At 35.7% G+C, this 23387-nt stretch overlaps 1 protein-coding gene across 1 annotated transcript in view; it reads right to left on the bottom strand.

Annotated features, from left to right (window-relative positions):
• The window catches only part of LOC149784956 (DNA topoisomerase 3-beta-1-like), a 107196-nt gene that overhangs the window by 57040 nt on the left and 26769 nt on the right, over positions 1-23387 (bottom strand). The window contains exons 5-8 of the mRNA XM_089978610.1: positions 21275-21409; positions 11267-11382; positions 4755-4846; positions 389-497 (exon numbers count right to left, since the gene is read on the bottom strand). Of these exons, the coding sequence (XP_089834736.1) occupies positions 389-497; positions 4755-4846; positions 11267-11382; positions 21275-21409 (452 nt within the window). The remainder of the gene's footprint in view (positions 1-388; positions 498-4754; positions 4847-11266; positions 11383-21274; positions 21410-23387) is intronic.

The raw sequence follows: 23387 nt of genomic DNA, 5'->3' as shown, positions 1-23387 counted from the left end.
CTGTATTTTCTGAGTTTTTTTGTTTTGTTTTATCATAAACTGCATTTTTTAAAATTATACAACAATTCCAAAGTCTTTGCTGCTAATCTTAACAAACATGGCACCATTAGGCCTGAAATTCACTTACTTATCTGGAATTCAATAAAAACTGAGAACATGAACAGGCCCAAACCATTTCTTAAGTCCCTAAAACTATGAACAAAAGAAATTCAAAATGGGCTGTCCAATCCAATATCTGGAAATTATAATGAAGGATTAAAAATTATTGATTACTACTTGACCCCCAGATGCAAAGGTCAAATAAAACATTTCTTAATCTATTTTGTAAACATTCACTAAAGTAAAAAGAACCTGTTACACTGTATGAAAGAATAAACTGCTAGCTTACATCAGGTCAAAGTTTTCAGGGTACTGTGTAGTCTCTGTCCTGGGATAGCTGATGTAGCCCTGTGTGTACAGCCTTTCAGCAAGCTGCATAGTTGTCTGGGGTCCAATTCCTGAAAATAGTCACCTTTTGACTAGATTTTAAGATTTAAACCACATTTACTTTATAATGGTTGTTTAAAATTAACTTTATCAATGCCCTCTGGATACTTCAGATTTTGACATACATTGGCTTTTCTCTGAGGTAAGAAAATCACAGACCGTGCAGAAAATAAGTAAACTCTGGATGGGACATCATGTAGTGATTGAACCTGTAACTACAGAGGTTCAGTGAAAGTGCAATGCTACTGTGCTATCCAGGTTCTATTTTTTGTTGGATGGTGGGGCAGGGGTTAATACTATTTTTTCTATGGAAGAAAAACAAACCAGCAAATGACACCATTGCTGTGTTTGTTCTGTTTTAAAGTCTATGTCAAGATGCTCATGCTGGTGCATTTACTCACCTTAAAATTAAATATTAATTGCTGTTCTAAAATTCAATAATAATTAACTGAACCAAAATCTTCTCAGTCCAGATCATGTGTGTGTGTGTGATATGGATTTTTTAACATTGCTTTAACAATTTTTCAGTCATATCGATAGGATGTCTGCAGTGTGGCAGTTTATAGTGATGTCTAGCACTGGGGCATCATGCTGCAGACATGTAGCATGATGTCCCACCCAGTCACATTATCCTGACACTAGGCTGACCAGTCCTAACACTAACCTCTTAATGCTGAGTGCCAAGCGAGGTAGCTGTTAGTACCATTTTTATAAGTTTTTGGTATGACTCGGCAAGGGATCTAACCCACAACCTCCTGCATTTGAGGTGAAGGCTTTAACCACTAGGCCACCGGAGCAGTCAGTCCTGATTGCTAAATGCTCCTCACCTAACTGACATAAAAAAAAACTTCCAGATGAAAATTAATGATTGCTATGGACTTTTAATATGGTGGCCAGGTACCAAACTGGATCAAGAACAAAGGATGATGGTTTCAATCATAACATTAACAGGGTAGTTTAAATCTTTTTCAATAAGTGTAGCTTTAATTATGACTTCAATGCGTGCAACATTTAATCTGGTTTGTACAGGATAATATCTTTATGTTTACCTTGTCCAATAATATCCACATACTTTAACATTGATTTTGCTACATGTATCTCAAGGTGATACTTTAACATTGATTTTGCTACATGTGTCTCAAGGTGATACTTTAACATTGATTTTGCTACATGTATCTCAAGGTGATACTTTAACATTGATTTTGCTACATGTATCTCAAGGTGATACTTTAACATTGATTTTGCTACATGTATCTCAAGGTGATATTTTAACATTGATTTTGCTACATGTATCTCAAGGTGATACTATACATTGGTTTTGCTACATGTATCTCAAGGTGATACTTTAACATCGATTTTGCTACATGTATTTTAAGGTGATAGTTTAACATTGATTGTGCTACATGTATCTCAAGGTGATACTTTAACATTGATTTTGCTACATGTATCTTAAGGTGATAGTTTAACATTGATTTTGCTACATGTATCTCAAGGTGATACTTTAACATTGATTCTGCTACATCTCAAGGTGTGTCTTTAATAGCCTTCCAAGGAATATGGATTATGAAGATTGAAATTAAATGAATAATTATCATATAAAGGTAATGTGTAATCAGATTCTAAAAGATGACACCCATTATTGAAATAGTCAGTTCTAAATACCAACATATTCTGAATGAATTGTATGATAACTGTGTACTGCATGCATACTGTTTTACATCTTTTAAATGAAAAATGATCTAACCGGTAAAACTATATTAGACACTGCTGTGTAAATTTTAATTAATTTCCCAAATTGGTCCTGCAAAGCAATTATCACTTGCAAATAATTCAGATGTAGCTACAGTGCGACTTTCCTTAACCAGCCGGTGTGCATCGTGACTGCCTCTACAGACCAGCCACATATTTTTGTCCTAAACTGATTGCTGTAATACTAATTAATACAGCTAACATCCTGCTATAATACTATTTTATATAGCTAATGTTCTAAACAGACTGCTGTAATACTAATTGATACAGCTAATGCCCCAAACAGACTGCTGTAATACTAATTAATACAGCTAATGCCCCAAACATACTGCTGTGGTACTAATTAATACAGCTAATGCCCCAAACAGATTGCTGAAAATACTAATTAATACAGCTAATGTTCTAAACACACTGCTGTAATACTAATTAATACAGCTAATGCCCCAAACAGCTTGCTGAAATACTAATATATATAATAGCAGGCAGAATTAATATTTTAATACAAATAATACTATCATACAGGTTAAAGAATTTTTAATTCATACTCTACAGAGATTCAAACCCAGGTCTGCGGGTAATGGAAGAAACTCACTGAATTTCTTTTGACTATTTGATGTATAAAATAAATCATAAATTGAAGTTGGTAACAAGAGCATGGCTCATTATGTATCACCACATATTTAACAGTCATCTGTGTAGGCACAGCAGGCAAGCATGATTGACTCGAGATTATGGAACAATGGGTCTCAATAACATGGACCTTCAGTTTATATATGCAAACTTGCTGTGCAGAAACTATCTGCTTTTTACATTTATCATGACCATGAGTCAAGATCAATAGGTTTCATTATTTCTCTAACTTCAAGCAATCCACAAACTTCTGTCAAGGATCATACTCTAAACAAGTTATTCTTTTGGTCAAAGAAACCTTGAACTCTGACCATCAATTAAAATCTTCTTTCTTATACAAAGTAACCTTTCACCTTTTGAACCCAAAGTCAATTTGCTTTTACCTTACTCCAAATGCAAAGTCCAGGTCTCTTATGTAAAACTATGTTACTGTGCAAAATCCATTTTCTTCTTTCAGTCAAAATGATCTTGAGCTTTGACATTTAAAACCTAAAATTAATCGGTTTCTTCCCTACCCCAAAGTCAAGTCATCCACTTTTGGTAACAATTCATGCAATGTAGAACTAATGTTAGCATGTGGAAACCATTTTAAATCTTTCAGTCACAGTGACTCTGGACTCTGACCTCCTGAACTCAAAGTCAACAGACTTCTTTTTCACTCCAATGGCAAGTGTTAGGGGTATCTATACTGTGTGTAATATTTGTTCATGACTGTAAATTGTAGTGATCATCTATAAACAAGATATATTATAGCTAGTTTTTATCTATGGTATAGATTCTATTTTAAAGACACTGCATAGAATCTGAAGTAGGTGTTGTCAAATTTCTAATAATAAAACTTGTTTACATGTTTGGGGGTTATTTCCCACTGGATAGGTCGTTCAGGTGGGTTCTAAGAAGAATTAGGTTAATTCCCGCTGGATGAGTTGGTTAGGTAGGTTCTTTTATGATGTGGGGCATTTACAAAATATCATGTAGTGAGTAGGAGAAAATTGTGTTTTAGGACTCTTTGTAAGTAGGTATAGATGGACAATTATTTCATTCTTATTTCCTATGTTCTTGTTGTAACATCAGTCTGCAGATGTATTTCATGTTGTGTTTTGATATTTGAGAGGAAACATTTATTTAGATTATTTGTTTATATTATAAAGTGCTCATTGGACTCAAATATTATTCTGTGACTCCTGTGAATTTGTTCAAATGAGTTCTGGACAATGCCATTTTCATATATTAGGACTGTTGGCAGACCAGTACATTCGAGGATGTGAAATTCATTGGAACATTCGATTCGTTAAAACTTTAACAGAACTTTTGAGGATCATTTTGAATTTAATTTGGGTTCCTCTTAAATTTTCATTTTTTTAACTTTGATAATTAAATTATTTGTTAAGTTTAACAAAACTTATTGGTTTTGCTTCTTTCTGTTAATTTGTTTATGATCATAGAGTTATAATAGCATGCCATTCTCAAAATTTTGTTTAGATCTGCAAAAGTTTGATACTGCACAGAAAAAAAAATTGGAAACAGAAAGATGGATGGAAAGATGAATGTCATAAATATTATGCTTTGCCTTCAAAACAGATTCTATTTTTAGTACATGGAATGATAACCAGTTTTCAAAAACTGCAAAATTGTTTCTAAAAGGTTACATAATAAAGCAGAAATCACATACACAATTTTCTTGTCCTACAGGTAGGCAGGTTGCAGGATAGCTAGTTAGATACCATACTTTTCTAATGAAAAGACCATGTCATACAACTCTGGAAATTTTTAAGACAATGATAAGGTTATTTACTCATATGAACTTTTACATCATGGGGCCTCTGGGCTAGCTAGCTAAATATGAGGATAGATGCTCTGAAAGGTGAAAGGAATGGCAGTTTCAATACCTAGTCCAGAGCTGGCTGCCCTCAGCATTTCCACTGTGTTCAACGCATTAGGTCTGTTCTTTGTCTTCTCCTTCTTGGTTACATTTACCACTCTAATAAGGAAAGCCTGGAATTAATACACTGTATAGGAAGCTGTGCAGTTTGTTTTATTTCCATTAATCTTTGTGAATGATTTTCTCCGGATTTTTTTATTGTGTGGAACGTTTCATTATCTTTTCAGAAAGAAAATCTTGTGATATTTTACTGATTTTCTTGAAATTTGTAATATAGCACACAAACTTCAATGGAAACCCCCCCCCCCCAACTATGCAAAGGTTCCAAGCATGTAAAAAGTGATCCATAAAAGCAACTGAACTAAACTCCAAGTGGTGAAAAGTGCATGGTAATAACTCTTTGATCTTGAAACAAAATTAGGATGAATTAAATCTGGATTTTGAAACAGACAGTATCTGATCCAATTGTCTGAGTAAATGTTTCTACCAAAATACTTACCTGATGAATAATACATTAGAGGCACATCTAACACCATTCAATATATGGTCTTCCCAAATTTAAAAGATGCCAACCAAATTTGTTGCTTTATATGAGTAAAAAGTCATCTGCTTACCAAATATGAAAGAATGGTTTTCCTTTGGACAGAAGGATTGGCATCCAAATCCTGTCAATTGTCAGTTACTACAGTAGCAAATGTGCATGTTTTTCCAGGATAGTAAATGAAAAGAGGTTTTTGGAGGGTGTGTATAATGGATAAGTATTATCAACAGACATGATTTTGGTGTTCCATAAAAAAAGCTGAAAGGGGGGTTTGGGGGTCCTCCCCCAATGAGGTAACGAGGGGCAGCACCTCCCCTCCCCCCGATCTGTGGGTCCAAAAATGCATTTTAAACTCCTAGTGCAATTTATGATCCTAAAATAAACAAAAACAATCATTTGAAAAACTAATAAACTTACCAAAAATGTTCAACTTGACTTCAATAATTTCACAATATTTATTGTCACATGAATTTGTTCTCCAATACTATTGATGCTGAAGTTATTTAATGTGCATGTCAGTGTTCATATCGTAATGAAGTCACAATGATTTGTAAATTTTTGCAGCAAATATATTATACTTCTCTCTTTTCATAACAAATCTGTAAAATAAACACCCAAGTACATCAACTATATACAAATAATCCCCTACATTTCACTTGTCTTTTTCTCCAATGGACACAACCTGTTGATATGCCAGTTGAGCTCTTTTTGCGGCTTTGGCAAAGATTTCTTTAGCCTTCCTTTTTGTCACCACTGACTTTTTTGGCCCAATGTGCAATTGTTTCTTTTCCTTCTCAATGAGAGCCTTTTTCCTTTCATGCTGGTGCTTGTATTGGCAACATGCAGTGCACATATTCTGACTGAGGGCTACATCTGTTCTCTCATGCAAGAAATCTTTCTTCTTATAGTAATTAACTGCACTTTTTCGAGATACCTTCTGAGCTTCAATTTTTCTGTGTGCAGCTTCTTTTGTAGGTGATGTTCCAAACTCTTCCAACCGCAATTACCGTACTTCAAATCTTTCTTGCAAAGGTCACAAAATACCAGTCCTCCAGAGTTCAGTTTTCTTATAAACTAACCAACAAAATCTTCATAAATTTTCGCTCCAGCCATTCCCATTTCCATACGTTTTTTAAACCTTTATCTAAACTTTTTGTGCCATGGTCTCTCTCAACAACTCAGGATGCCATGTTTTGCAAGCATGCTTCTTCTTTCCACTGCCATCAGTTTCCATTACATGAAGATTCACTGGATGAATTTAAACCTTTGACCAATCAGAATACTCTTTACAAGATTCGTGTGCTAAGTAATATATGGAACAAATACTTTACAAGGGTCATTGTGGACGGGGACCAAACAGAACATTTAAAAAAAACCGGCTCAGAGATGATACAAAAAACGGACTATAACAAGAAAAATCTGATTCAAGTCAGGAGAAAAATCATGCCTGTATCAAAGAAAGTGACTATTTTCAGTAAATTATGTGTCTTTGAGAATACTTACCTGATCATATTAACATTAGCAAAATAAGCTTGCTACCTTCCAAATCCAGCCTTCCTGAAAAAAGACAAAAATTTCATCTTTTCTTTATACTTCATGGACAAGGAAAGAAAATAATTTTTCTAATAAAACTTTTCATGAATACATACCCAGTCATAATACCTTAGGAGAACAAAGGCTACCTCACAAAATGCCAGCCCTCACAAGTTAAAATCTTTTAGATAAAAGGCCAAACGTTATCTGAAGGTTTAGCAGAGTGATCTCACCTTGGTACAGGGATTGGCATCAAATTCCATATCTTAGTTACAATTGGAGTGGAAGGCATGCTCTATATGGCTGTAACTGAGAGGAGGCTGTATGTGTATTATGATTGGTTAAGTATTCATGAAGAAACATTTTAGTAAAAAAAATTATTTCTAAATAATTTATTCAATCATAGTACCTCATTAGGTAAGAGATGGAGGGAGATACATCCCCTTACCCTGGAGATGCCATCTCTGGTCCCTTTAAGTATGTGAGACAGCTTCTAGATAACATGACTGGAAAAGACTCCATTATGTCAGGAAGTGGTTTCAAACAGGAAACATTTTCTCTCTGCAAATCCAGTGAAATATCTTATGAAGCAGTCAAATGATCTGGAAAGGTGAACTGTTGTGCCATGGCTACAGGTCCCACCAGACTGAGTTGAGTCATCTGGGATGAAAGGTCTCCAAGAGAAGAGCTGGGGAATGTTAAATCTGGATAATGTCAGGTAGAGAATAGTTCCAGTCAAATGCTATGCTTCTGGCAACTGATCTAACTTCATGAGCCAAAAAGCGTAACAAATTCACCTGAGCTAGGGTTATTTCTCCATATGCTGAGTGAATAACCTACTTAATGCAGGATGATGGGTGCTGATATATCTTCCAGTTCCTGTTTGAGAGATAAAAGTAAGCATAATCACCTACAATGCAATGACTCTCTCATTTTAAGATACCACTTCAAAACTTGTACTGGATCTTTTAGGTAGTAGTGAGCTGAAGTGTCAAGAGTAGAGAGCAATTTCATTACAAAACTCTGGTTATCTATGGATGGGAGACCTTTCTTGGTCATGAAAGAGGGTACTGCCATGAGTGAAACTCATCTGTCTGGTTGGAACTGTATGTAATTAAGGTCCACTGATAAGGAATGTATTTCGCTGATTCTGCCTGCCATCACTAATGCAAATGAGAAACCACGTCTTGATTGAAAGAAAAGTCAATGATGACCTTTCAAGTGGGGGCTTCATGAACAATATTGATCCATCAAGTTGGAACTGTAAGTAGATGGATCCACCAAGAAATCTATTACCGATTTTGCCTGCCAACTGCCAAACTAATGAGGAGGCAGGACTTGTAATGATAGGTGAACTAATGAAGCTCTTGAGAGCAGTTCAACTGGTGTCTTGTTCAGCCAGGTTAATACCTACGAAAAGTCACTTGGGCAAGGGACCAGTACCATGGCCAGGGGACATCCAAATGAATAGAAGATCAGACAGGTTTTTGATTCATGCAATATCCTCTCTTCTATGATAGCACAGTGTGCCAGTGATTGTTGAACAGTAAGTTTAACTGTGATGGGTGCAAACTGTTTCTCACCGAAGAGCCTAGAAAGTTAGCTATTATGGTATGGATGTCACCATTGGAATCAGATACTCCAGTGTGAACCACTGAGATTATATTCCGTTCCTATATTGACCTGGCTGGACCTCTATTTCCTATTTTAGTAGAGTAATCAGGATGAAGAGATAGTGTTCAGATGTGTATACATTCAGCCATTCGAATGTATAGGAAGTAGCAATTAGCCAGGCCTTTGGGCCCAGGATTGGCATGACAAAGGTTGAGACTGCTGACATTCCAACCTGACACTAATGTCCATCATGAGTCGATATCATCAAGGATGTATCATAGAAAATGTGGGATGAAAAGGCCATTCCATTTGTCCAAATTCATGCTTGCAGAAAAAAGGAGATTGCCAATACATCACCCAGTCTAGAATATGTCGATCTGAAACCTGGATAGTCACTGAGGACACCACTTTAGAAAATCCCAAACAAGAATACAATGGTCTGAGTATTTGTTTTGCTTTACTGGGTGTCATCTGTAGCAAGTGCCTAGCAGCACTATTTCGTTAGACTGACCCACAAAAATGACTATAGACTAGGTGTCATCTGCAGCAAATACCTAGCAGCACTATGTGGATAAACTGATCCACAAAAATGACTGTATAGACTAGGTGTCATCTGCAGCAAGTGCCTAGCAGCACTATGTGGTTAGACTGATCCAAAGAAATGACTGTATAGACTGGGTGTCATCTGTACCAGTGCCTAGCAGCACTATGTGGAAAGTCTGATCTATAAAAATGACTGTATAGACTAGGTGTCATCTGTAGCAAGTGCCTAGCAGCACGATGCAAGGTAGATTTATCTATGCATAACTGGTTTCATGTGTTGGGTTTGTTGGCATAACTGCACTAAACTGGGCATCATACACAGGAAGAACTGTGCGAGTCATGGAACTGGACAAGTGTTTTCTGGTGGCTCATATGAACAACTGTGGTCATGGCCCATTGCGATCAGTTATATGGATAAATCCAGTCATGAAGGAACATGATCATCTTGGGTGGCATGACATAGTCTTGAGGCTGGGATGAGGTACAGGATATTAATCCCCGAATCCAGTCAGGATATTAATACACGAATCCAGTCAGGATATTAATCCCTGAATCCAGTTGATATTTCTGACTGCAAGACTGTAACTGATGCTGCTCTCCATCTCGCTGTCCAGAAATGATTTGGTGAGAACCCTTGTGTGCAAGCAGTGTTTTTGTCTCTCAAGCTATAGTGGACTTCTGTCTATGATAGGCAAGTCCAACACATATTGCAGGAATGGCAACCAGGTCTTGCCTATGGTCTAAATCTGCAAGACAAAATAGAGCAGACCTTAAATAAAAATTTAGTGTAGTGAGTGTCTCCTTTGAACTTGTAAGAAACCATGCAGGGTTACCCACTATGACAAACACTACAGAGGGGTGCATGGGACCTGTACAAGTATTATTAGAAGTGGATGTTAAATAAACAAGTAGTCACAAATGACCTGTAGGAATGTGAAATGGACTACCTGTCCAGGTAGAATGACTGGTGTGTCAGTTATAGTACTTACATGTAGAAACTGGAAAGCAAAAAAATAATATCAACTCTAGTAAAAGCTTACTCAAGGAAAGGCCAATAGTTTAGATGCCTATGCAGATACAAATTCCTCAAGCACTGCTTATAGTAATACTGCAGGAGGCAGATGCTACTGAGTAAATCATGTATAGAAAACTGACTGTATTTATCTGACCAGACAGGAAGCTATACAGTAATAAAAAAACAAGTTTTCTATATTACAGACAAGAGCCTGCTGAAAAAGGAACAGAAGCACCATAAAACACAGGTGCTACAATATCCATTATGAGACAATTTACCTGTCCGAATAGGCCCTATGATGTTATATACAGGTAAAATGATTAAAGTGTCATGTACATGAGTTGAAGTGCTAGCAGGATGACTAATTAAGGCAATGAAGCATCAATATCTAAGTAAAGGAAAATTCAGTGAAGCTTGGCACCCAGATGCTAAATGCTTTGGCATAGAAAACTTACCTGTATGTATCAAGCAGAAGTGTAAACTATACACATGTTAAGTTTCTGAAGGCCCACTACTGACTTGCATGCACATATATATTAAATCTATAGCCAGAACTATTGACTACTGTTCAAGAAGTGTGGTAATTTAAGTCCCTTATCCTGTTTAGTGTTGGCATTCAGTGTCTTATCTGGATCACCTTCCTTTTCCATATATTGTCCATATATATGACAGCAGAGGCCAACACTAAACTGGCAAGATGGAAAGAACTCCTCAGAATCACTCAAAAAGTGTCACAACAAGTGTGAAAATTGGATTTGTGATGTCTACAAAAACAGCATGCTTCCAAGCATGAAAAAACATAGCAACTGAAATATGGACATGATTAGGGGCCAAAACCTCTATCCATGGGAAGATCACCCTCGTCTGACTTCCACCAAGGTGTGCTGACATCTTGAGCACTTTTATTTCAAAAACAAGCATGAAGGCTTTAGTATTGTGAAGCAGTGGATTTACTCCTACTGCAGTATTACTTGATTAATGCATCTATTATTTTGTTCAGTTTCTTTAGTTTAGAACTCTTCTTTATTCTGGATAGTTTTGTTTTACTATTCCAGAATGTCAATATTTTTTGTTGTACACATCTCTGTACTGATACCTCTGGGTGTGTTCTTAAGACTGTTTCCCTCTGCTGTTTTCCAACTGTTGTGCCATACTATACTATATTTGTGCTGTTGGACTGATATATATAATGAATGCTGATAAAATGCTTGTTCATTTTGTGACTATGAAACACACATCATATACATATCTTACTAAGTACAAAAAATCAGACCTAGCTGAATCGACTGCCTTGATGAGATTTACAAAAAGTTGGGCCACTTCTTTGTCAAAAAGCCGTACTCGATCCCAGTCTAGATTTAGAGTCTGTCCACTGTTTTCATGGGTAACCTGTGTAACATACAAAGAATCTGCAATTAGTGTTCAATAGAAATAAAATTTATTAAACAGTCAGAATAACATTATATGCCAAGAGGTGAACACAAATTAATATTCTATTTATCACACTAGTAATTGACAATGCATTACCTTTTTTTTATGTTATGCTGCCATAATATATATATATATATATATATATATATATATATATATATATATATATATATATATATATATATATAAATATAAAGTTGAGGCTACTAAACACATAAAATTATATATTTACACAACTTTACCACTTAAGAAAAGTCACAAAAATACTGACCTCATCCAAGATATATGTTCTTCCAAAGGTACTTACTTTTAAACCTATTTAGAACATCACTGTCAAAACCGTGTTTTAAATAGAAATAAAAATCTCTGAGATCAGAATATGGAAAGAATACAGTGATTTACTGTTATCTGTCAAATGAATCTGGCTATTACATCACTTGTAAAAATCAAATTTGTGACAATTAAACTATTATGACAAACAACAACCAAAAATCCTCCATAACCAAATGTCTGCCTTCTAATTAGTAGCAGTGGGGAGCAAGGTGCCTTCAGAGATAAGATACTTCAAAAGAGGTCATCGTTTATTACATTTCTTACCATGAAGCAAGTTTTTAACTTCCAATATTATTCATCTGAAACAACTGGTAGCATTATATTCAGCCATTTTCTGACTAGCACAATGATTGTTGTTGTTGTTGTTGTTGTAGGGTTTAATGCCATTTTCCAGCACACGATAGGCTATACATGGTGGCCAGTATTAATGGTGGAGGAAGAACCAGGGAAAACCCCGGGAAGAACCACCGACCCACGAGAAGCTACTGGCAAGCTTTCCCACATACCCACATTGGCCGAATCCGAGACTCGAACCCATGCAGACAGAGGTGAGTTGGCAGTGATCTGTAACGGAGAGCGCTTCAGACCACTCGGCCACTCGGGGCCCCTGACTAGCACAATAAAGTATTTAAAAAACTAGTAAAAAATTTGTACAGCATAGTATCAAAAGCTGACATTTTTGTCATTGCTAATTTCGTCATTTAATCATCACTACTATTTCCTGACAGAATGAACATTCATCATGAATGAAAACTCCAAAAGAAAGCATCTGGATAAATAAGGTGGATTACAATGCCAGCAAAAATGAAGTGAACTGGATAAATGAGCTAGGTGGTCTTATGACAGAGGTTGTTTATGATGACAGCATAAGTGATATGAGTTGGATAAATGAGCTAGGTGGTCTTATGACAGAGGTGGTTTATAATGCCAGCATAAGTGATATGAGTTGGATAAATGAGCTAGGTGGTCTTATGACAGTGGTAGTTTATAATGCCAGCATAAGTGATATGAGTTGGATAAATGAGCTAGGTGGTCTTATGACAGAGGTGGTTTATAATGCCAGCATAAGTGATATAAGTTGGATAAATGAGCTAGGTGGTCTTATGACAGAGGTGGTTTATAATGTCAGCATAAGTGATATGAGTTGGATAAATGAGCTAGGTGGTCTTATGACAGAGGTGGTTTATAATGCCAGCATAAGTGATATGAGTTGGATAAATGAGCTAGGTGGTCTTATGACAGAGGTGGTTTATAATGCCAGCATAAGTGAAGTGAGTTTGATAAATGAGCTAGATGGTCCTATGATAGAAGTGGATATAATGCTAGCATACGTGAGGTTAAGTTGGATGAATGAGCTAGGTGTACCTATGCTACTGGATTAAATGTCAATTCAAATAAGGTCCCATCCCACTCTAAAGTTTTGTAACTTGCACACAGTTTGATTTTTTAAAAAATTCTCCAGGTTATCCTGGCTATTTAAAAGAAGACCTTGTATATCTTCGTAAAAGAACCTTTAATTGTGAGGATGTGACTACAATGATGGCAATGACATAATACCGCACATCAGGATAACTTGATCAGGTGGATCACACATATCTAATACATACATGATATTTCTTGTAAATATCACTTTGAGTAATTAGGTGACTGGTGACGTTATCCAAAGTGGATTATTTGAAATTGAACTACATCTACCATATCTGAATTTCAGTTGATACCAACTCAAACACATTATGCAAGTTTCATTCAAAAGTTTATGGATATGTGCTAGTCATATATAAGGATTTTATATTATACTTTCTATCACTGTTATGAACAAGCTGAAAATATCAGAATCATGGAAACATATTTAAATACCAGCCTTGTAGGTTCCTTACTCAGCACACATAGCTCAACCTTTTCGGCATCATTCTCTGGCTTTAGTATGTCTGATATACCTGAAGGTCAGAGCCACACAGATAACCCCATGCAGGAAAGTCAGTGTGAAAATGAAAACAATGGTACAGATGATGATTTGGAGTTATCCAAGATGGCTGACATTTATCCAGAATTCCTCAGGATCAAACATAATAAATACAGTGTCACTGTGCATATAGATCCACAAAAGTTTGAATTTGTGAAACAGATATTGGATTCAGAACCTTGCACGACTTCATGCAGTTTGTGTTCAAAATGGTACTATCTACAGAACCCAAGAGAAAAACACTGACAGCAACATTGTATAAAACAACATGTGTCCTACACATACAGGTGCTGAACTATATCACATGGTTAGATCATATTATCTGTAAATGTAGAAAGAATGAGAATATCCATGCTAAAGGCAGTTATATGCTGACATCTACACCAGTAACTAGATGTAGTACCAAACATGAAACAGCTCCTAAAGTCTTTGACCTAGATGACTCAGGCAATAAAATTAACACCCCTCCAGAGTGTCAGGCAATTACATGCTCCATAAATCATAACCATTAGAGTGATGGCTTAAACCATAATCATTTCTCCATGTGTGTACATCTAAAAAACAATTAGGAAATTGAAGGCCCAAACTGAAGAATTTAAACTACAGTTACATGTCAGCACAGAAATGAGCAAGTAACTTCAGAACCAAGATGTCAACCTAAGCCTATACCACAGAGACAAAATTCATTTAGGTAGAAAAGGAACCTCTCAACTACTGAGAAATTTTAACATGTATGCCCCCATTTTCAGGTACTGCACCACTCCCTCGATAACTCATGCCCTGATAACTTGCAAACCCGCTTATAATGCGGGCGGTAAAATATGTGCTTCATCGGTGCAGTTACCATTTTAAATCGATGCATGTTAAATGAGAAATACACCTGTAGTGAAAAAGAGAAGGCATATATAATAGCTTACTTTATTTAGAGAACCCAGAATTGGAACATATACATGAATACTGTTTATATATACATGCCTAATGTATAGCATGAATAGAGTATCAACACCGTGTACTCACCCACAAATCTCATCATGTACAATTGAATCCATAATGCAAGTGATTCCAATGAAAATATGCACACACAGAGATTTAAAATATTCAATAATTTTGTCACAGGTCATATTGGTCTGAATTCAATGGAAAAACAAAGCACAATCACATGCAACGAATGACGAAGCACATTTACTTTTCAGTACGTCCCAAGTCGATAAAGTTAGTTTGCGTTTTAAGCCGTCATTGGTAGCATTCATAAGCATAAACTATTTTCCTGCAAAAAGGAAACTGTCACAGCACAGTTAACGTGTTAGAGTCACGTTGGAAAATGCAAAAAATCCATCAGATTCCACTACCTTTATTTAAGGTTGGTACTGATATCCTCTGAAGAAAAGTTCTTTGCTTTTATTGAAAGATTGCAGTCAGCTTTCTTTGATGAAGGGTGCATGTGTTATTTAAGTCACTGCTAAAGGACAGCTTTGGAGAACCAAACAAATGCCCATTTCTTATTGGCTGTTTAAACATCAAATAATTGTACTGCATGATTGAGACTGACTTTTTTCCATTTGCTGAGTACATTTTCATAACAATCAGTGCTTCAAAGGTCATCTGTTTCCTTTAAAATTTCAGCAAACTATTTTATCTGGGTACATTTTTGAAAAGGAACTGGCCATTGTTTGGACTATTTAGTTACAGTCCCTCCGTATCTATTGAATAATCCAATGAATAAGATGTATTTTTTTTTACATTTGTTGTAGCAGCATGATACTGCCTTCCACGCATGCATCAGAAATTTAACAAAGGGTTAATGGACTATAGAGACAAAGGTGTTCTGATTTGATGACAGGGATTTTTACAGAAAATGTGAGTGTTCTGAAGGATTTAATCATGAGTGAAAAGAAGAGGAATTTTACTTACCATCCATATACAAACATCTGTTCTTTGTAAATATATTAATTACTTGCAAGTGGCCGAAAATCCAATGAAAAATAGATTACGAGATAATGCCTTGTCCAGTTGATCTCCGTTACAAGAAATGTCAACAATAAAAAAAAGGATATCTCACAATATAGAGTACTTGTACCTGATGTCAAAATAAGCTGATTATGATATAACAATGCACTGTTAAGATGGTTTGTCAATATGGACAAAGAATTTGTTTATGTAACAATAGATAAATTTCAGTGCATTTTATATCCAGTTTGTGGCTTCCTTTCATAGGGCCTCTGAATTTCTCCACTCCAAACCAATGGTTGTATATACAAGTTTAAACAGCCAACAATGTCGGCAGCAAAAAAAAATTGCCACATGGTATATTTCACCACCAATAAGGTAAAAAAATCCAAAATTGCAACATTGGCGAAAACTTACGCGCCCCCAGAATAAACTTTTTGTGCGTTATTTTGTACTTTTAAGAAGAAAAAACTACTTTTTCGTGTATGAGAAAAATACACATAAAATTTCAGGAGCCACGCTATGATCATTTTGTATTATTTGTATGCGATCTCTTCCCCAAAATGATAACAAACTTTTTATATTTTTTTTCGTACTTTTAAGAAAGATTTTTTTCGTCTGAGAGAAACATACATGTATATGAAATTTTGGGAGCCACACCAGGACCGTGTGATATGTGAATTCATTTTAACGGAGTGCGCTATAACAGGCTCACACTATATGAAAAAAAAATTTACAAAACCTTATTATCAATCATTGCTTGAAAACAAAAAGAGCGACACAAACTCCATTTGGAAAGTCTTCAATGAACTCACTGGAGGAACACACAAAGATCAGACAAATAAAATTCACTCACTTCTGGTAAATGACACCATAGTCACTGATGACACTGACATTGCAAATGTTTTCAATGATTTTTTTCACCAACATTACCACAAAATTAAAAAAACCAGTGATAGAAAACAACTTTAATGAATTGAAAAAGTTATGCAGTAGCAAAATCTCTAAGGTGGTATATTTTTCTATTCCACCAGTATCAAAAACCTTTGTAAAAAATGTCTCAGTGAACTTGATACCAAGGATGCTACAGGACTGAATCAGATTGGTCCACGACTCATTAAATCTTCTGCCTCTGCTATTTTAGATAGCATAACGTTCATAATCAATTTAAGAATTGCAACCTCATCTGTCCCCAAAATAAGGAAAACTGCAAAAGTAACTCCTATTCATAAATCTGGTTCTAAGGATGATACTGATAACTATCGACCAATCTCAATACACCACTCCCTCGATAACTCGCGCCCGGATAACTCGTGATCCCGCTTATAACGCGGTGTCCGTCTTGGCTCCCGATTTTTTAAAGAGAAAATGTATTTAAAATATCTTTAAAATATGCTGAACATGAAAAAATTACGATAAGAATTGATAAATTAAACTTTGATACATTGCTCGTTTTATCATCAAAAATGGTGATTAATGCCCGTAAAAATATAATCCATTTTTTGAAATTTGCAAGTTCTAAAGAAGAATTAATTTCAGAGATCTCGAAAACGCTTAATTACGTGTATTTGGATGCCAAGTTTTGATCTGGGACGCAGAAAACCACAGGCGGGAGTCCTCTGTACGCATGTAATAGGTGCGCGGGAAAATTCAAAGATTTGCCGGTCCTGTTTCAGCCACCTGCTTTGTGGGAAAATGTGTTGATCAGTTAACTGTGCTGATATTTACAATGACAGAATTCAGTGACTGAAAGACTCTTTGATGTACTGTTGCCATTTTATAAGAGTACATTAAAAAAAAAAAAAGAACATGATGCAACAGCTAGGCGGCTAGTTCAAAGGCTTTGACTGGCGGCCAAGTGAGAAAATGTACTGATATTTAGTGATTGAATTCAGAGGCAGAAATACCCAGTTTTAAAATCGTAGCGAGACCTCTGTTTAAAGATATCATATATTATGTAAGTTTTTATGATAAATAGTTGTCAGTATACTGTAAATAAACAGTCTGGTGAAATAGCGATCAATGAAAACTTCTGGTTAATGCTAACAGGTGGCAACAGAGAATGAAATAAACACCAATTAAATGTCTTCCTGTGTGAAAGTCACGTTCTAATCCTTTAATTCCGTTTCAGTGTAAACATTATAATCACAACATATTCTGTTCATTGAAAACATGAAAAGAGTCAATCGACTGTCACATCGAAACCCTTGAGTACTTCTGTGAGAACCTAATTACATGCCGGCTTTGTTTTGATCAACAACTTGGGGAAGTGTTTGTTGCATTAAAAAAAATCGATTACAAGAGACCTGGGGTGCTGGATTAAGGGTCTTGGAGCTGCTTTGACGTAAAGCAAAACAGTAACAGAGACAGCGACGATGATAGTGACTTTGAAGGTTTCAGTGAAACTGATGTCATTAATGCCGAGGCTGTTTGGGAGAAATTCGTACAGACTCATGGTCCTGAGATGGGCATTTCTCTTGATGATATGGAGGAGTGGATTTGTGCTGACAATGATTGCCCCACAGCCGAATACATGTCAGATGAAACTATAATTAATTCTATAATGAACAAATTTGCAGCAGAAGACGATTATAACTGGAGTAACACAAGTGTTGAAAGTGATGCAGACGCAGATGTTGCACCCCACCCCACCCCTCTGCACAGGAAGCAATCAAATAAGTTGGCTGGAGACCCAAAATGTTGACTACGTAAAGCTCATGCAGTTGAGAAATCTGAGGGATTTTGCTCGGCAGCAGAGAAACCAAGGAGTAACACACACACAAAAAATTAACTGATTTTTTTCAAAAAGTGAATTGATATTTGTCAAGCGTGGCACAAACGGCAAGTATTAACTTGTTCTAATTTACGTTGTTTTAAATTTGTTGACCCATTAAATATGTTAGTACTGATTAACCCTTGTTTTTTGTTTTCCATTTTACTTCTATCGCATTTAAATCTATCTATCGTTCGATCGACACTGTTTCTCGAAAAGAGTCGATCTTTTGTATATAAAAAAAACGTCTAATTTGGATCAAACAATAAAACTAGAACGTAGTACACAATGTGTGAAGTGGTACACATGTTAAGTGAACAGAAACACGTGGAATAATGTTTTCAATGATTGCCTCAATATACTGTAATTTATCCTGAAATTAATGTTGCCCTATGAGGAAATAATAAAGTACACCGTTATGAAGAGATATTTATTCACAGTTAATCTCAGAACGATTATAAAGTGAGTATTCAACAGTATAATCTGCAAGCTCCCCCCCACCCCACCCCGTTATTTTCCGTTATGTCGTCAATCACTTTATTGGTTTTTGGGCTTACTGTATTTTATAGGTCCCTCGATAACTCGCGCCTCACTTACAGTGTGGTCGATGTTTCTGGACCCCGATGTGCGCGAGTTATTGAGGGAGTGGTGTACTACCAAACTTGTCAAAACTGATTGAAAAACATGCCCATGACTCATTCATGTCATATTTAGCCAAACACATGATGGTAAACCCTAATCAATCAGGCTTTAGACAGAAACATTCATTTGAGACTGCCTTGATCTCCCTAATTGATAAATGGTTTCAAGAACTTGACCAAGGTAGAATAACAGGACCTGTATTTGTAGATTTCAGGAAAGCTTTTGACATGGAAGATCATGAAATCCTTTAGAAGAAACCGAAAATCTACCAATGTGATGAAAGCACAGTTAGATGGTTTACTTCATACCTAAGTGAGAGAACACAACATGTTTATGTAAATAATGTTCTGTCTGAACCTGGAACAATTAGATATGGAGTACCACAAGGCTCAATTCTAGGTCCATTATTATTTATTTTATTTATTAATAACTAATAACCTACCACTTTTGCTAAGGGACTCAATATCATCTACACATCTCTATGCAGATGACACAGCATTGTCAGACATCCAAAATACAAAGCATGAACTTGAAATTTCTTTACAGAATGCCCTAAACAAACTGGACAACTGGTGCACATGCAATTGCATGGTGGTAAATACTAGTAAAACTAAAATATTACTTATCTCAACATGGCAAAAAAGGACAAATCTTGGTAGTGATGAACTATATCTGACATGGAAGGATAAAAATTTGCAAATGGTCTGTCATGATAGACTGCTTGGTGTTTTGGTAGATAATAACCTATCATGGAATGAACATATCAAACATATCAGTAAAAAAGTCAATTCAAGTTTATGACTTCTTGGTAGGATAAGATATTTTATCCCTGAAAGGCACAGAAAAACTATTTTATAATTTTATAAGTTACATACACTCTATTTAGACTACGGTAATACAGTATCAAATGATAAAAACATAGCAAAGCTGGCACATCTTCAAAAAAGAGCGTTTGGACTAATATCAGTCCAGAAAGAAAGCAAGGAAAATTTAGCTGCTAAGTTAAAAATATTACCTATTAAAGGCCGAATCCATCTGAGAAAAGCCAAATTAATGTACAGGATATCCAATAATAGTGCTCCTCAATATTTACAATCACTATTCTAGTACAGACTACCTGGTAATAATCCCCACCTGTGATCCATGTCTACCAATCAGTATAAAATTCCCAAACCAAATAAGGAATTATTTAAAAAAGGTTTCCAAATACTCTGGAACTTTGCTCTGGAATAGTATTCCAGTTGAGATTAGAAATGCCCATTCTATTTCCTTCTTCCAAACCCAATATATCCAGTGGCTTCATAGAGGCAGCTAAATAAATTCCTTTGTATAAGGGCCTCAAGGTAGATTAGTTCTTAGCTAATTGTTACCCTCTGAAGTCGTTATTAATTACCTTTACCTTGATGCATGATTGATGCATGTAATTTGTGTTATTGAGTATACAGCATGGCCTTACATAAGATGTGCCCCTATAAAAAAAACTACTAGCTCTGCTTGGTCATTTTCACATCCAGGGATTCAGAAGTAATTGCTACTAAAGCTGATAACCTTTTTAACCATTAGGTCAACCATTAAGGTTTAAAAATTTCCTCTTCTTCCAACAGTAGTAAATAGAAGAAAAGGAGTCCATTTTGTCATCAATGTTCCCTTATTTTTATTACAAATGAATGAAAGAAACACTTTTGCTATATTTTGTATTGCCTATCAAACAGTCTTAAATTTAAGTTTACTTTACTTGTCTCTTGTAAGACTTCTAATTTCACTATAATTAAAGTCATTTCACACACAGTACTGCCGCAAGGCATAGTCTGTAAGCATGGGCATAATAAACTCATTTTCATACTTAACATCAATGTCAACCATTTTGTTGAGAATTCATGTATGGTGATATGGAAATGAGAAAAGAAATTGCACAAAAGTTCATATTTGTTTTAAGGTTGTGCTCTGAAGTTTCATATTTTGCATATTGTTTGACTTTTAAAAAAAAATAATTTCCCAGGTTTCCAGGCTAATTTATTTAGCACACGGGAACAGCCATTTTGATCAGCTGTGGGTTTAGTCATACACGATTTCCACAACTACAATTCTTTCCAATGTGCATACTGGAGATGGAAACAACTTTGCCTTACACCTGGCACTCTGTTAGAAGCATGTAGTATCTCTAGCAAGCCACCTAGGACAGCCTGAATTACCTGTACATGAATAACCCAGTATGTTTCTGGTTTGAAGGACTGTATCCTGTCATGCCTGTCCACACAGAATCCTAGCGTGGGTGTCTGGCAGGGACCATAGGATATGAGAGTACTGTCTAAATCTCCATACCTGCCCTGCAAAATGGATTAAATATTCAAACGTAAGTAATGATGTTATGCCTGTCTACCCAGAATCCTAGTGTCAGTGTATGACTTGGATTTATGATATGAGGGTTGTGTCTAGCACTCTGTGTTTGCTAGCAAAATGGATAAAATAAAGAAACATTTGTATCACATCAAGTCTATTAACACAGAACACAAAACAAAGTATAGGTTTCCGGCTGGGGTTGTATAATATGAGGGTGGTGTCCAGATCTCTCTTGATAAAACAATGAAACATTATTCAAGTTCTATATGGTAACATTCGTAAAACATTCCCAGACTATACAGAAGTCATTTCATGGTGGTACCATTACATTCTTTTATGGGGAGCCCCAAGTGGTCTAAAGTGCTGTCCGTTACAGATCACTGCCATCTCACCTCTGTCTGAGTGGGTTCGAGTCTAGGATTCAGCCAATGTGGGTATGTGAGAAAGCTTGCCAGGAGCTTCTTGTGGGTCGGTGGTTCTTTCTGGGGTTTTCCCGGGTTGTTCCTCCACCATTAATACTGGCCACCATGAAGAGCATATCATGTGCCGAAAAATGGCGTTAAACCCTACAACATTTTTTTATGAGAGACTAAACAAGAGCCAAACAATTTCATTTGATTCCAAAACAAACAAGGTTAATGGGTACATTTTGATAACATCACCAAATCTGAATATTCCATGCATATTTGATCAGCCTTCCATGACAATTTATAAGAAATTTCCAAAAACCATGTTAAACCACAGTGCCACATTCATGTGTCATGAGGATATACCCTACTTCTGAGCTCTGTAACATTCAAGATACACTAAAGTGGGTGGTATTACAATAAAGTAGGCAGATGTGGCTCTACAATCATACCAAATAATCTGGACTTTTTACTCGCATGACAAAATACAGACAGAAAAACAAATATTTTTAGACTGGATTTTCTTAATACATCAAAAATTCATTAGTTGGAATCAGATTGTGTCCAGATTTTAGACTTTTTGACTTGAGATCAAAGGCAGACCAGTCTGAACTGTACACAGACAGGTGAATCTTTGCAAAAAGTAGGATAAGTTGGGGAGGGTCCAAGAAGCAAAAAATACATGGATGTATTCCTAAGTAAGCCCCAAAATGTGTTTCCTACTCCCATTTTAGGCAAAAATGACAAAAATCTAAAGGGATTAATTATTACAAAATCATTACAAGGTTAATAATTCATTAATCCATTCATCATGATTTCTGTCACTGTTTTAATTATTGACAAAAGCTTAAAAGATCACACAATGCCATTTCAAATCACAAGACTGTAAATGTAAACTCATGGTATATCATTCTGATTATATTTACTCATGAAGCCAATTAAAAATATGTTGGGCAAAAGCAAGGATTTAAAAAAAAACCATTGCAAGGATTTCAATAAAAACCATAATCAGCCAAGTTTTTGCCTTATATATTGTACATTAAAAGTCCAGAATTTTGAAAAGTTTGTTTCAAAGTTTTATAATGCATCACTGTTTCTGTTGTAGGTATTTCATGCATATAAGGGTAACATCTTCATCCATTCCATTCAGGTCAGTCTAGTCTAGAAGATGGATTCTCCATTTCAGCATCAATCTAGAAGATGCTTTTCTCCATTTCAGCATCAATGCAAGTCCTTGCGAGATATATTACATGCCAGAATTACAGCATACATGAAAAAGATACATTTATTTTTGCAAATAAACCTGGTTCTGAAGCTGGTCCAAATTTGTGTTACAAAAGGAAAAATCCATATGGATTAAAACCAGAATACAAACACAAAATATACTAAAAAATTATTTATATTCATCCCTCAATTCAACTATTCTCTATTTGTAACTTTCGCTGAATGATCATGAACTGAAATTCTGCTCCAAGTGCTGTATTATATTACTCTCATATTCTTCTTCTAATGTTTGTAATGTGGTATTGATTTGTCCTTGTTTTGATCCGATACGTTT

Source organism: Sinohyriopsis cumingii, chromosome 13, assembly GCF_028554795.1.
Source record: "Sinohyriopsis cumingii isolate HCF-2022 chromosome 13, ASM2855479v2, whole genome shotgun sequence".
Lineage (NCBI taxonomy): Eukaryota > Metazoa > Mollusca > Bivalvia > Unionida > Unionidae > Sinohyriopsis > Sinohyriopsis cumingii.
The sequence above is the reverse complement of the archived record's forward strand: the minus strand, read 5'-3'. Positions and strand labels throughout refer to the sequence as shown.